The following is a 17,040-nucleotide window of genomic DNA, read 5'->3' as shown; positions in this document are numbered from 1 at the left end:
TTAGTTTCTTCATAAGAAGAGACACCAGAGAGCTCATTCACTTGTGTTCTCGCTCACTCTCTCCCTCTCTACACACAATCACACACACACACACACACACACACACACACACACACCAAGAAAACGCCACTTGAGCACATGGTACACACAACACTAAGGAAAGGCCACCTGAGCACACGGCAAGAAGGCGGCCATCTTCAACACAAGGGAAGAATTCTTTGCAGATACAAACCCTGCTGGCACCTTGATCTTGGACTTCCAGTCTCCAGCACTGTGACAAAATTAATTACTGTTGTTTAAGCCACTCAGCTTATGGTATTTTGCTGTAGTGGTCCAAGCGAATACACTCACCCTTAGTTTATTCATTTTTTATTGTCTTCAACAGTCTACAGGGACTAAACATAATCCTGAGATACAGTGATTGAGAGAACTTTAATATAGCCATAAAAACTTTACTGTGAGAACCTATTCTAACTGGCATTGTTTTCTTTATTGCAAAAGTAACAAGTATTCACTGAAGAAAAAAATTGGAATTCAATCACCCAGAGATAATAACTGTTACTAATTTGATAAATATCCTTCTATCTAGCCCGTTTTCCTCTGTAAATATACATTTTTAACCAGAAACAGATTGTAACTTGTGTTCAATAATTTATTTTTTTTTATTTCCTATACTTCTAACATCTAAACTTTAAAGCTCTTATCTACCAAATCATTTTTATAGCTGCATAGTATTTCATTGTATAACCAACATTCTGTTATTGGACAGTTTCCAATTTTTCACTATTCAAAACAAATGCTGCTATGAACACCCTCTTAGAGAAATATTTGCACACAAATGTAAACATTTCCTTAGGATAAATTCTTGGGGCAGGAGGGACTATTGGCTCAAAATGTAGGAAAGATTTTAAGGACTTTGATGATTCATATTCCCAAATTGAACAGCAAAATGCTTTTACTCCGCACAGTATCTGTACCTCCACATTCACTGCAGCATTACTTAGGATACACGAGACATGGGGGAAAAACCTAAGTGTCCGCTGACAAATGGATAAAGAAAATGTGATCTACACATACACAATGAAATTTTATTCGCTCATAAGAAAAGAAATCCTTCTATGACAGCATGAATGAACCTGGAGGGCACTAGGCTAAATAAAATAAGTCAGAGAAAGACAAATACTCTGTGAAGTTACTAATATGTGGAATCTAAAAGAAAAACAAAACTCTTAGAAATAGGATTAGATAGGTGGTTGCCATGGACAAATGGGTGGAGGAACTGAGTGAAGGTGGTCAAAGAATACAAACTTCCAGGTGTAAGGGTCATAAGATAAATACATCTGGGGATCTAATGTACAGCATGGTGACAATAGTTAACAATAATGTATTTTATACTTGGAGGTTGCTGAGAGAGTAGATGTTAAAAGTTCTTACCAGAAAAGAAAAAAAGGTAACTATGAAATGACGACAGCTTGATGGCCATTCCAGAAAAAGAGTTCCAAAATGGCTTTGAAGGGTTGAGTAGGTGCTGGCATCAGTGCACAACTTCCCAAGGGGAATACTTTGAGGGTGACCGTAGTGCTATTCAGCAATGAGATATGGAGCACTTTTTCTAGGATGAGTTCGTGAACTTAATTGTCTGACTTCATACACTACAAATATTTTTTTTCACTGAAAGGTACTCAATTCCAAACTTAAGTTTCTCTTCTAAGTATCACAAAAAAATATATATAACAATAGTTTGCAGTGGATGCCATTTTTTTAGGCTGCTTTCAGGTGATGAATGCATTTGGTTTATAACTATTAAGTAACAAACGAAGAAGAAGACAAGAAGGAGATGATGATCTGTAAAAGGTTTTACAAAATGTTGACCTTATTAGATTTTAGAACCATAAAAATCTACTAGTCAGCCTGCTTAAGAATGGAAAGTTTAAGCTTTCTGGTTGTCATGTTGAGAAATGCATATACACAGAAAGCTGCCAGTTTAATAAATAACTGTATATCTGATTACTGCCTTTCAAGGTAGCTAAAGAAGCCATACCCTACACATCTGGTAAGGAGTTTTTCTCAAATATAATCTAAACAGCATCAAGTATTTATCAACAGTTTAGTCTATTTAAAGCAAAGAAATAAAGAAAGTAGCCACTTCTTTAAGGTCAACACACCATTTTAGGTAAAGAAGCAAAGGTTCAACTGTAATTAACTAGCAGATAGTTATATTAAAAGAAAAGCAATCCACCCAAGGTGCCTGGGAAAGATTTCCTTCATTAAATATACTGTTATTGTTCTAGAAATAGAAGGTAATAGGCCTCTGATTTCACTCCTTACATAAATTATAAAGTATCTAAAAATAACAAAAATGGTTACACTTAAAATTTTATGCTTCATTTCAAGGCCTCCTAAGGAATTTTATGTGTGTGTATAATTTATTTTTCCTGTATCTGCACATGTTTCTGTAATAAAATTTGTATTTCTACATATAAATCAGTATATGCAAATATAAGTGGACTATCATATTAATAGAGAGGTCATCTTTAGACAGCTCTGAAAGATTAAAAGTTCTTCATTGTACTAAGGTAAACTCTCTGTCTCTCCTAAAATCTGTCCTTTGGAAATATCAAGAACAAGGATCTATTTTCTTAGCTTTTGATTATTTCTCTTCAAATAAGAATGTTTTCCACTCAATTAAGGTTTTTAGTTAGGTGAATCACCATTTTAAAGTTTTGTTTTTCTATTTACATTCTCCATATATCTATTACAGATTAAAGGTCAATTTCTACATAACAGATGAGAATCAGCCAACAACGAAAGAACACCGAGAAGATTTAGCCAACATTGAATCTTCTAAGATTATTGTACATTATAACTTACATACCTGTTTCAAAGTGTAAGGATAAGTATGGTATGACTTTCCTGACATAAAGAATCAGGATAGATGGGAAGAACACCTATTGAAGCAGTAGCTGAGTAAGGAAAACAAATATAGAATTAAATTTTTAAAGGGAGAAAAATGTGCCCTAAAAAACAAGTAGTATGGGAAAAGGTCCATTCAGGAACTCAACAGTGATCAGAGAACGAAACATAAGCCAGAAACCCTAACATAACCAAAGGAAGGTGAAAACTGACAGAATGTTTAAAAAAAAAAAAAAAATTAGAAAGCACTGAAAAAAGAGTTTCCTATCTTAAGGGCTTTTGATTTGAGGCCTCCACCTGGCCTTGATTCCTCCTTTCCTGTTACTTTATTTCTGTCCTCTCATCTTTTTATCCACCTTTTAGCTCTTCTAAGCTGCAGCTATACTCTATAACAAAGGTCGCAGCAAAGTTATCTACTCTTTTGATTTCTCAGTGGCAAAATATTTTCAAAAAGTCATGAAGAGCAACCATGTCCTGGGTCAGCGTATAAAGTTCCAGTGCAGAGCAGCAATTTTCATTTTTAAAGTGCAATGGCCCCTCTCATTCCTCAGATGAAGATAGGTCTCTTCCTTTTCTACCTCACTATCCCTTTGCTCTCAAATGCTCACAGGCTACTATAAATCTATAGTGCCCCCAGCCCAAATGAAGAAATAAGAAATTCCATGGCAGAGCTTTCTTGCTTGGGGCTATATCCAACAGCCAGAAAACACCTGCGCCATTTCTTAATTCTCCCCTAGAAATTAGTTGATGTGGCTGTGAAGATGTTGGAATCTCCTATTCTTCAGTTATTAAGATGTGACTGTAATCCTCAATCAAACAATTCTGAAATAAGTTGACTACGTTTTCTAGTAAGAATATTTTTTGAAACACTCCTTAAAACATAAAATTTTAAGCATCTGAGGGCTTTGTCAATTTTGGAAACCACTGACATGTGAAAGAGACTTCCTAAGAAACGTGGCAGCATTTATTCCTCATAACAAATAATTCCCCCTGAATTTCCTTTTCTCTTTCCCCTGAATTGGGGAAAGAACCACCCAAAAAAGTACATTATTTTCTAACTGTAATATTCATTGTATGCCCAAGAAAAAGATCTTTTGTTACCTAATGGTTGTAGACCACACCGCTATCAGAAGAACAATACTGTCTGTCCCTTGACTGCTAAAGGATAGTAAAGAAATTTCCCAGTAAAAATCATCTACATATCATGAAATCCAAACAAAAAAACAGTAATAACTTAGAAAGCCTATAAAAAACAAAAGAGCCTCTAAAATATTCAAGCTTTTTAACCAAATAATGGAAAAGCTATCCCTAAAAAAGTATAAATATAGAAAAAACTTTAAGCACACAAAAACTAGACCCAACTAAATGGTCAAAATAGGGAAATACCCTACAGAATCCAAAACACTAAAAATGTTCCTGAAACTCCTTTCCTCAGCGAGAGCCTCATCCCTGCCCTCCTTCACCCCGACGCCTGTGTGCTAAATGCAGCACCTGAATCCATACCTGGGCGCCAGCCTTTGGCAGGATTGCCATAGAATTTGGGGGGAGATTTGGGTTCCTAAGATGCACAGGCTTTTTAAACCAGTGGTAATTAACCCAATGTAAATTTCTACTATAAATTTCTACTATAGAAAAGCTGGCTTTCCTAGACAACTAATGCTGAGATCTTTCCACCAGGGGAGAGTTGATGGAGGGGCTAGTGAGGAGGTGGGGTACTTGAGTGCTGGATTACCATGGAAACCGGAGCGTGTGTGCGAGGCCACAGCCTATGCTAAAGAGCCATTGAGCGCTCCCCCACATACGTTTGGTGACCACCAGAACCTGTTGGGAAATACACTGCCGTCCCAGATTCCTTTCTTCATAGCAAGGGTTGCCTTTGCACTATCCCTGAGCGTACTCAAGAGAGACAAGGTTTCGTAACTGTTTCACTGTGTTTTATTTTCCATTCTTATATGACTATATATAATATATACACATCTGTGTGTGTAATTATAAAGACATAATCAACATTGTCTTTCTTAGATATTCATGTAATATTCTGAAATTAAATGTCTTTTGTTTCAAAAAAAAAAAAAAAAATGTTCCTGAAGCATTTGTGATAACATAAACGTTTACCACGTTAAATACAAAAAAAACCAAGAATATGAAGTCTAACATATGGTATGATCTCAACAAGCAATGCAAAGAAAAAAACACACAAGAAAATAATGTCATGAACAGCTGTGTTTATAGGGTATGACACTGGATGATTTTTTTTCTATTTGATTTTTTTTAAATAACACCTTTCCTCAATATAATTTTTCTATTTGATGTTTTTTAGCTTCTAAAATTTCTGTAATGAGCATGTCAATACTTTAAAATAACTTTAAAAAATAAGTTCAATAAGAAACTAGCAGAGAAGCCTGGTGGAAAATCCAACTGGTTTACTTGTTTTATATTAAGGTGCTACCTCAAACAACTTAAGAGTTACTGAGCAATTATTATATTCCAAGACTTGCATTAAGTGTCTTATAACATTCTATACTATTTAATATTTAGGACAACACAAAAATAGGTAACATCATGCAAAAAATCTGAAGAAATTCATACGGCATCCAAGTGTCAGGATCCGGATCTTCAGCTAAACAGTCTAACCTCTGAGCACCTGTGCTCACTCTCTACCATGTTACAAGACCTCCCAGCGTACTTTTTGGTTCTTTTTTTTACCATTTCATCTAATTTATTATTTCCAGACAATTATATTTGTATTTTATATATTTGTTTTTTTATGTTGGTTGGTAGATTTTTTTATAACAGCTTACTGAAAAACAACTCATAATACCATTCATTTAAAGTGCACAACTTTTGCTTTTTTAATGGTTAATAAACAGAGTTGTGCAACCATCACAATTAATTTTAAAATCACACCCAAAAAATCTCTTACTCAATAGCAGTCACTCTCCATTTCCCCCTAACTTTCCCAGTTCCAGGCAACTACAAATCTACACTCTGTCTCTATAGGTTGGCCTATTCTGGACATTTCATATAAATGGAATCCTATATGTGCCCTTTTGTTACTGGCTTCTTTCACTTAGCATATTTTCAAGGTTCACCCATGTTGTAGCATGTATCAGTACTCCGATCTTTTTCGGGACTGAGTAATATTCCACTGTATGCATATACCACATTTTTATCCATTTATTGGTTGACTGACATTTGAGTTATTTCCAAACTTTGTTATAAACCATGCTGCTATGAACATTTGTGTACAAGTTTTTATGTGAACATATATTTTTAATTCTCTTGGGTACATTCTTTGGAGAGGACGTCCTGAGTGATATGGTAATTCTAATTAGCCTTTTGAGGAAATGACAAACTATTTTTCCAAAGTAGCTGCACCATTTTACATTCCTATCAGCAATATATAAGAATTTCAATTTCTCCCACCTTCACTAATAGTTATCTTCTAAATTTTAGCCATCTTAGTGTGTATGAAGTAGTATCTCATTAGAATTTTAATTGCATTTCCCTATTGACAAATGATGCTGAGCATCTTTTCATATGCTTATCGACTATTTGTGTATCTTATTTGGAGAACTCTATTTAGAGCCTTTGACCACCTTTAAGTCTTTCTTTTATTGCATTGTAAGAATTCTTTACATGTTCTAGATACAAGTGCTGTACTTTGTAAGTTGTCGTTTCACTTTTTTGATGGTGTCCTTTGAAGCAAAAAAAAAAGTCTTAATTTTGATAAAATCCAAATTATCTACTTGTTTTGTTGCTTGTGCTTTTGGTATCATAGCTAAGAAACTATTGCCTAATCCAAAGTCACATTTATGCCTATGCTTTTGTCTAAGAGATTTTAGTTTTAGTTCTTATATTTAGTTATTTGATCCATTTTGAGTTACTTTTATACAGAGTATGAGGTAGGTATATATATATTTTAAATCATGTTTAAAGTCTAGAATTGATATGTATTATCCTTTACTACTCTCTCTCCATCATTCCCATCTCATCAACCATCAGCTAACATACAGTTGAAAACTCAGGTTCTGAAGTTAAAATGCCTGGATTACAATACTAGCCCTGCCTCATATGACCTTGAACAAGATACCTGACCTCTCTGGGCCTTAATTTACTTGTCTGTAAAATGGGGATAACAACAATTCCTACCTCAAAGATGAGGATTAAATGCTAATAATATATTAAAATCTGAATAGAGTGCTTACAATATAGTAAGCACTTAATAGAGTTCAACTATTAATTGTTACTATCTAAATATCACTTAGGTTTGTCCATTCTCTCTAGCTCCATAGCTTCTACCTTACTTTAGGTTGCCATCCTTTAGTATACGGATTATAAATCTTATTCTTAAACGATTTTCCTGCCTCACATCTTGCCCTCTTCCACATTGATTCTGTACTCTGAATTCATAATGGCCATTAGAGAATATGTATCTGGTCACAAATCAATCTCCCTCTGCATTTTAAAAAATAGCTCCCTGGTGCCTCTATGACAAAGTCAAACTTCTTAACAACTGAGACATGGAGACTTTCAGGTATGACTACTATTTACTTCTCTAGCATAATCTCTTACTACTACAATATCTGGAGCCATGATTTCTTCCTCCTTTAGAAGACTGGATAAATCCTACTTATCCTTAAAGGATCAGCTTAGATACCACTTTCTCTGAGAGGCATTTCTAGATGGCTCCACAGCCAGTAAAAGGATAAATACCCCTCTATAACACTCTCAACTCGCCCCTATTCATATACTCATCACACTAGGTAATAATTAACTATTTATTTGTATCTATCTGAGACTTGGTAGGGGGCAAGCCCCAGTATTTTTTTTTATCACTGCTTTCCCTAATGACTACTACAGTACCAGCCACATGGTTGGTATTTAATAAAAGCTGTGTAGACGGAGGAACAGCCTCCAAAGTACACAAAGTGGTACTTCTCTCCACAAGACAGAGAAGGCACTAAAACAAAGCCACATCCATGACTTAATGCATAGTATTTTCATGTTCACAGTCTGAAAGTCTCAATTACACATGAATACCACTGTCACAGCTATCATGATGCACATGCGCCTGATGTCTGGTTGGCTATTAAAACTCAATAAAACATGTCAAGCAGTCATGATGTTTGGTGTGTGTCATTTGTACAAAACTCAAGTTGCATGAATTTATTTTTCAACTTAACTCTATTTTCTAGTCCTTACCCTCTGCAAAGAGATGTTTTACAATTAAACAAACATGAACTTTATGCAAACTCAAATAATCTTTATTACGAAAATTCAACTTAAAAAAATGAAAATTTTGGATTTTACTAAATTGTTGATTATAAAGCTACTTAAGAAAAATCACTTTAGAAACTTATAAACTCCTAAAACTTATCATTTAATTCAATAAATTTCAATCTTGAGCCTTATTCTACTTGAAGTAAAAATACGGGTTGTGAATAAAAAGTAGCTTTATCTCTTAGACATACATATAAATTATTTATGGATAAACAAGAGGGAGTTGAAAGTTGGTAAATTCACCTGAAAAACCGACTGGCTCTGTAGCCTTTTGAGTGAGAGAGTTTGGTTTTTAATAAGCATGCCAATTTTGATAGTTATTCATCTATTCAAATATTTCGTTTCTTATTTTGCCAATTTTACACTTTCTATTTCTCCACATGTATATGCACTTTGTTTACATTTTAAATATATATTTATGTACATTGTTATTTTATAATTAAAATGCCTTATACAGAAAAAAGCCATTGGAAATTACAACCGAACTATAAATATATGAAATCCAATTGACCCATGTGTCAATATTTTAGGAAAAAATTAGTTTGAAAAAATATATACCTCTACCAGTACATTTCTTAAAAACAATTCACATATACTTGGCAATCATCAAAAACTATCAACCTATAAAGAGGGTTGGCAAAATTTTCCATGCTATCTCTTTGCCAAGAGACCCTATCCAATTTCTTTTTTTTTCCCCTTAAGGGATTTCTTTCTTTAATTTTTCTTTTTTTCAATTACAATTGACAGCCAATATTATACTATTTTCAAGTGAACAGCATAGTGGTTAGACATTTAGGTAACTTAAGAAATGATCCCACTAAGTCTATACCATACCGACACCATACATAGCTCTTACAATTTTATTGACTATATTCCCTATGCTGTATTTTACATCCTTGTGTCTACCCTGTTTCCCAGAAAATAAGACCTAGCCGGACAATCAGCTCTAATGCGTCTTTTGGAGCAAAAATTAATGTAAGACCTGGTATTATATTACATTAATTATATTGTATTAAAGACCCAGTCTTATGTTATAGTAAAATAAGACCGGGTCTTACACATTTTTAATTTTTGCTCCAAAAGACACATTAGAGCTGATTGTCCGACTAGGTCATGTTTTCTGGGAAACACAGTATGTTTGTAACTGGCAATTTGTACTTCTTAATCCCTTCACGTTTTCCCCTCACTCCTCCAAACCGCCCCCATCTGGTGACTATCAATTTGTTCTCCATATCTATGAGTTTGTTTCTGTTTTGTTTGTTCACTTATTTTGTTTTTTAGATTCCACAAATAAATGCAATCACATGGAATTGGTCTTTCTCTGAATTATTCACTTAGCATAATATACTCTAGGCCCATCCATGTTGTCACAAATGGCAAGGTTTCATTTTTTTTTAAGACTGAGTAATATTCCACTGTATATATGAGGTCAGACAATTAACTTCACAAACTCATCCTAGAAAAAGTTCCAAATGCCTCATTGCTGAATAGCACTATGGTCACCGTTGAAGTACTCCCCTTGGGAAACTACATACTGATGTCAGCACCTAGTCCACCCTTCAAAGCAATTTTGGAACTCTTTTTCCAGAATGGCCATTAGGGTGGTCATCCTACTACCCTTGATGTCCTGAATATCATCAAAATGTCTTCCTTCCAGTATTTCCTTTATCTTCAGGGAAAGAAAGAAGTCAATGGGGGTCTGATCAGGTGAATAGGGAGAGTGTTCCAATACAGTTATTTGTTTACTGGCTAAAAACTCCCTCACAGACAGTGTTGTGTGAGCTGGTGTGTTGTCGTGATGCAAGAGGATGAATTTCGGAGAAAAATTCAGGTCGTCTAACTTTTTCCCATAGCCTTTTAAGCACTTCTAAATAGTAAACTTGGCTGTTTGTCCAGTTGGTACAAATTCGTAATGAATAATCCCTCTGACATCAAAAAAGATTAGCAAGATCACTGCAACAAGTTTGCGAACTTAATGGTCAGACTGAATATGTACCACCTCTTTTTTATCCACTTGTCTATCGATGAACTTAGGTTGCTTCCATATCGTGGCTATCGTAAATAATGCTGCAATGAACACAGGGATGCATGTATCTTTTCGAATTAGTGTTTTTGATTTCTTCGGATAAATACCCAGAAGTGGAATTACTTGGTCATGAGGTAGTTCTATTTTTAATTTTTTGAGAAACCTCCATACTGTTTGCAATCACAAATAACGGCTACATCAATTTGCAATCCCAACAACAGTGCATAAAGGTTCCCTTTTCTCCACATTCTCGACATTTGTTTGTTGATTTACTGATGATAGCCATTCTGACAGATGTGAGGTGATAGCTCATTGTGGTTTTAAGTTGCATCTCTCTGAGGATTAGTGACTTTGAGCATCTTTTCATAGTGGCCATCTGTATGTCCCCTTTGGAGAAATGTGTTTGCGAGTCTTCTGCCCATATTTCAATTGGATTGTTTGGGGTTTTTTGGTGTTAAGTTGAATGAGTTTTTAAATTTTGGATTTTAACCCCTTATCAGATGTATCATTGGTAAATATCTTCTCCCATAAAGTAGGTTTTCTTTCTTTTGGTAGATGGTTTCCTTTCTTGTGCAAACACTTTTTAGTTTTGGGGGTATTTATTATTTTATTGGGGAATTTGGGGTATAGTGTGTTTTCCCAGAGCCCATCAGCTCCAAAGTTGTTGTTTTTCAATCTAGTTATGGAGGGGGCAGCTCAGCTCCAAGTCCATTTGGTGTTTTCAATCTTTAGTTGCAGGGAGTGCAGCCCACCATCCGATGCGGGAATTGAATCAGCAACCTTGTTGTTGAGAGCTGGTGCTCTAACCAACTGAGCCATCCGGCCGCCCCTCTGGCAGCTCAGCGGCAGCTCATTGTGTTTAGTCTAGTTGCAGAGGGTGCAGCTCACTGGCCCATGTGGGAATCGAACTGGCAACCCTATTGTTCAGAGCTCGTGCTCTAACCCACTGAGCCCTCCGGCCTCCCCAAACACTTTTTAGTTTGACTTAGTCCCATTTGTTTATTATTTCTTTTGTTTCCCTTGCCCGAGGAGATATATCCAAAAAAATGTTACTAAGAGCAATGCCAGAGAGTTTGCTGCTTCTTTTTCTTCTAGGAGTTTTATGGTTTCAGGTCTTATATTTAAATCTGTAATCCATCTTGAGTTGATTCTTGTATATGATATAAGAAAGTGGTCTAGTTTCATTTTTTGCATGTTATCTCTCCAGTTTTTCCGACACCACTTATGGAAGAGACTGTCCATAGATTAACTGACCATGAGCAATGCTTTATTTCTGGGCTCTCTATTCCGTTCTATTGATCGATGTGTCTGTTTTTATGCCAGTACCATGATGTTCTGATTAGTACATCTTTGTAGTATAGTTTGATATCCAACTTTGTTCTTTTCTCAGGATTGCTTTGGCTATTAAGGGTCACTGGTGGTTCCACAGAAATTTTAGGATTTTTTCTGTGAAAAATGCCATTGATATTGTGATAGGGATTGTACTGAATTTGTAAATTACTTTGGACAGTGTAGACATTTTAAGAATGTCTATAGCATAGTGGTTAGACATTTATATTTCAATCTTCTTAAATTTACTGAGACTTGTTTTCGCCTAACGTGGGGTCTATCCTGGAAAATGTTCCATGTACACTCCAAAATAATGCATACTCTTCTGCTTTGGGGTGAAATGCTCTAAAAATATCAAAGCCATCTAGTCGAATATGTCATTTAAATCCACTGTTTCCTTGCTGATTTTCTGTCTGAAGATCTGTCCATTGATGCCAATGGGGTATTAAAGTCCCTGACTATGACTGTATTACTGTTGATCTTTCCCTCTATGTGCGTCAACATTTGCTTTTTGTGTTTAGGTGCTCCTATGTTGGGTGCATAAACGTTTACAAGGGTTATATCCTCTTGTTGGGGACCCCATCCAATTTCTATTCAGTTAAAGAGAAATGCTCCCTGCATGAGCCATCAAGAGCAACTCGGAGGGTTCTACTAAGGAATCAAAGCAGCTAAAGGTTTCCCTACTGAAAGACTTTAATGAGACAGGTTATCATTATTATCCTCAATCTTCAGGTAAGAAAACAGAAACTTAGAAAGAACAGACTACTTGTCCAGAATCTGGTTCCAATGTTTATGTCTCTATATTATTCTGCCTCCAATGTACTAAACTGATAAAGACAAAAATATGGTAAATCAAAATATGTAATGAGCTAATGTCTCCTAAAAGTTGTATCACACGTCACCAAAGGAAAATACCCTTTTGTCAGATTAACATTCTTTTCTTTTTTTTAATGAAGGCTGTGATTCAGTATTTAATCATTGTTTCAAATATGCTTTTGAACATTTTGTCCTAAACAGTTACCTATGAAATAAATCACCAAGAAAACAACAAATCCCTTGTCTGGATTTTGTGGTATTTCTGCTCCTACCTGACACTGGTTAATAGCTGCATGGTTGCCATGGAATGGAGACTGTCTTTCTTTATCTCGATGATGCCGACTGCTGTGTTTACTTCTCTGCAATTGCTGGCGTAATTTTGCAATCTGAAAAGCGGAAAAATAACAAGTGCATCAGAGTGTTTTCCACACTAAATAAAACATTTCTTTGCTTAATAAAAACCAGTAAAATTCACCTTGAATACATCTTTTGAATTTTGAAACCATACCACAATGTCTGATTTACTGTAAAAAATTTATATTTACATACATATACACACATGTGCATATTTATATCTTTCTTTAAAAGAGAAACAAAATTATGTTCCAACACTGTTCTGAGACTTCAAGCTTTCCAAGCACTAAACAAATGAAGTTTTCAGCATTTAGAATAAATTATAGCTTTCACAAATTCAAAAAGAATAATTATTCTCTCATTGCCTTTACCAGCCACATTTTATTTAGATTTAGACTTCTTTATCAAACACCTCACCTTTCAACAGCTCCAAAAAAATTAAACATTATTTAAAAATCTATTCAAGTCATGAACAGTATTCACAGATACAATCTTTATATAATACAATTCTGATCCATATCCCATATTATTCCTTGACTGAAATTTTCTGTTTTATTTCTACATTATGTGTAAAATGAAAACGGCATAATTATAAGAGCGAAAATCACAATCACACTTAGTGGCATAATCAACTTGGTTATACTGGGTTACTGAATTTCAGAAACATTACACTAGATATAGAAATAACAAATGTGAATTTGTTGTATCACTCACTACAAGTTCATACAGCAGGTATTTATATTATAATAACAAGTACAGACACATTTGAAAAAAAGACAAACACATAATCAGATAAGTAATGAAGACATTCAAATCTTTACCCACTGGATATATTAACTGTTTTTGTTATTTCTCAAGTAAACAAAACAACTAAACACACACACACACACACACACACACACACACACAAATGAAAATTGACTAATTCTTGCTGCCCAGAATTTCAAGGAAGTAGCCAACGATGGGATCAACCTTCCACACCCACTTTCTTGGAACCATTTTCCTGACCTCCTTAAGTTGATCTGTACTGCCCCAGGATGCTGAACGCTTGTGGGACCCTTTCTTCTTTTCAGAGTATTCTTCAGCCCATGCACTCTCTGTCTATAATGGGAAAAAGAGGTAAGGGGTATTTTAATAAAATAGTCATTTAACAATAATGTATACTACACTTCAAACAACACAGATGGAACTTGAGGGCATTCTGTGAAATAAGTCAAAGAGAGAAAGGCAAATACTGTATGATCTCATATATGTGGAATCTAAAACAAACAAACAGAAATAGAGATCATATTTGTGACTAGTAGAGCCAGGGGGTGGGTAGTAGAGGAACTGGATGAAGGTGGTCAAAAGGCACAAACTTCCAGTTGTAAGATAAATAAGTACTGGAGCTGTAATGTACAACATGGGGGTTATAATTAACACTGCTGTATGGTATATTTTAAAGTTGTTAAGAGAGTAGATCCTAAAAGTTCTCATCAGAAGGAAATAAAATTTTTTATAACTGTCTAAGGTGATGAATGTTAACTAAATTTATTGTGGTAATCATTTTGCAATATATGTATGTCAAGTCATTATGTTGTACACCTTAAACTTATACAGTGCTGTATGTCAATTACATCTCAATAAACCTAAAAAACGTTCCCTTTCTGAAAAAAATAACATATACCATGTTTCCCCGAAAATAAGACCTAGCCCAACGATCAGCTCTAATGCATCTTTTGGAGCAAAAATTAATATAAGACCCAAGACCGGGTATTATATTTATTATACCCGGTCTTATATAAGACCTGGTATTATATTATACCCGGTATTAAATTATACCCGGTATTATAGTATATTATACCCGGTATTTATTTTATTATATTGTATTATATTATACCCTGTCTTGTTTATATCATATCACATCATATCATATCATATCATATCATATCATATCATATCATACCATACCATACCATACCTGGTCTTATAGTAAAATAAGACCAGGTCTTATATTAATTTTTGCTCCACAAGATGCATTAGAGCTGATTGTCCAGCTAGGTCTTATTTTCGGGGAAACACGGTACCATACTTTTCTATTAGAAAATATATTCCCATTACACTAAAGTTAGATACCAGAAAATATTTAAAATGATACAAATTACCCATAATTCTCCCAGCACAAGTTACCTAATTACAACATTTTAGCCTATTTCATTTCTATAACTAAAAATTAGTTATATTATTTTTACATAATTATAAGTATAGCACTTACTGAACAAATGCTTATTAGTAATAGCTAACATTCAACACACAATGTGATAGATGATGGATTACAGAACTGTACACCTTAAATCTATGTAACTTTGCTAACAATTGTCACCAATAAACCTTAAGTAAAAAATAAATAAATAAATAAATAAATAAATAAATAAATAAATAATAGCTAACATTCCTAGTATCTCATTGTGTGCTAGGCACTGTGCTTTATTTATAAAAGCATAGTGAAGGGTCTTCTTGTATTCTCAGATTTAATACATACAAAAAGTTCTACAAGTTTTGCACATAAAGAAGCTGTGACAAAGAGAGGTTAGGTCAGTTGCCTAAGGTCTCACAGCCAAGAAGTGGCAAAGATGTAAACCTAAATCCAGAGTTCATAATCTTTATCCCTATACTGTGTCTTGTCTTGCTCCAAAATATTTGTAGAGTACAATATAGCTTCAAAAGTGTTAAATCAAAAAAACAAGTGTTAAATCATTAGTGGTTATACAAAATCCAGAATTTAAAAAGTGTATCAGAAAAAAAATACAAATGAGTTCTTGGCACATGAAAATATGCTCAACCTCACCCATTATAAGAAAAATGCAAGTTAAAACACAAATACTGGGTGACATGATAACATACACTCTCCTACACCACTGGTGGGAGTGTAAATTAGGACAGCCTTTATGGAAGGAGATTCAACAACTGTTGTCAAATTTATAGATGCACAGAGTAATCTCTCTTTTGCTAATTTATCTTGTAGATGTACAAACTATATATTGTTATCACAAAATGATGCATCACATGTTATTCCCCGTAGCACTGTTTTTACATTCTAATACATTCTAATACAGTAAATATTAGAAGAGTATAAAGAGAAGATTGGCTAAATAAATTACGGTATATCTTTAGAACAGAACACTATATGCAGCTACAAATAAAACAAGGAAATTCACAATGTAGTGATACAAAAAATAATCTCCATGAGATACTGTTCAGTGAAAAACTCAAGACACAGTACAGTATGTATAGCAACTACCTTTATATAGGAATGCTAGAAAGAATATATACATATGTAAAGTATCTCTGGAAGAATATACATGGTAACAAAAGAAACTGGTATCAGTGGCTGCCTTATGGGAGAAAGATCCTTCACTGCATACTCTTATATACCTCTTGAATTTGTGCTATATAAATGAATGCATAGCTTATTCAAAACAATACACCTCTATATAAGAGGGGAAAAACCTGTTAAGATAATGGGGAATGTTTCTATATGAATAGAATGATGTCCATAAGAGGAAAATAAGGTTGCAGAAAATTGTATAGAGAATATGCTACCTTGTGTTTAAGGGAAAGAAAAAAAATTTTTTTTCTTTTTTTTGCAGCCTCTAAAGAAATAACTGATTTAGGGGAAGATCATCAACGAATACTAAAACCATTAGGTGAAAAGTTACTAGGGAACAGAATATTCATGCGGAGCCAAAAAGTACTCCACAGATTACTTGCTAATTGCAAAAAGAAAAAGCATCTCTTTTACAAACACATGAGATAATTCATAAAATAACTTAATGTCATTAAGACCAAAAAAAGAAAAAAAAGTATGAGAATAAGCTCTTCTAAATTAACAGGGACTGAAGAGAAGTGCAAGGCTTCTCTTCAGATAGGATCCTGGTTTAAAAAAAAAGAAAGAAATCATGGGGAAATTTAACATGGACTGGAAGTCATATGAAATTATGGAATTATTAATTTTCCTAGGTAAGCTAAAGCTATTGTAGTTAAACAGGAAGGATCCTTTTTATTAGAAGATATATGCTGAAGAATCTAGGGATAAAGTGTATGACATATGCAACATACTTTCAGAAAGAACAGTAAACACACACATACAAACACAAAGACTGGTAAAGCAAATATGGCTAATGTTCAACACTGTTGAACCTAATAGCAGCTCTACTATTCTTTCAATTTATTTGTATGTTGAACACTTTCTTAGTAGGTAAAAAAAAAAAGGGAAAAATACAGAATATGAAGTCGTATCAGTTGACGTTTATAAAATTCACTTCAGACAATTCTGTAAG

The 17,040-nt window shown here is 34.3% G+C and overlaps 1 protein-coding gene across 1 annotated transcript in view; it reads right to left on the bottom strand.

Annotated features, from left to right (window-relative positions):
* The window catches only part of FAM117B (family with sequence similarity 117 member B), a 72,865-nt gene that overhangs the window by 15,939 nt on the left and 39,886 nt on the right, over positions 1-17,040 (bottom strand). The window contains exons 3-4 of the mRNA XM_081051717.1: positions 13,730-13,822; positions 12,640-12,753 (exon numbers count right to left, since the gene is read on the bottom strand). Coding sequence (XP_080907843.1) covers positions 12,640-12,753; positions 13,730-13,822 — 207 coding nt within the window. The remainder of the gene's footprint in view (positions 1-12,639; positions 12,754-13,729; positions 13,823-17,040) is intronic.

This window comes from Rhinolophus hipposideros, assembly GCF_964194185.1.
Source record: "Rhinolophus hipposideros genome assembly, chromosome: 6".
In the NCBI taxonomy this organism is placed as follows: domain Eukaryota; kingdom Metazoa; phylum Chordata; class Mammalia; order Chiroptera; family Rhinolophidae; genus Rhinolophus; species Rhinolophus hipposideros.
The sequence above is the reverse complement of the archived record's forward strand: the minus strand, read 5'-3'. Positions and strand labels throughout refer to the sequence as shown.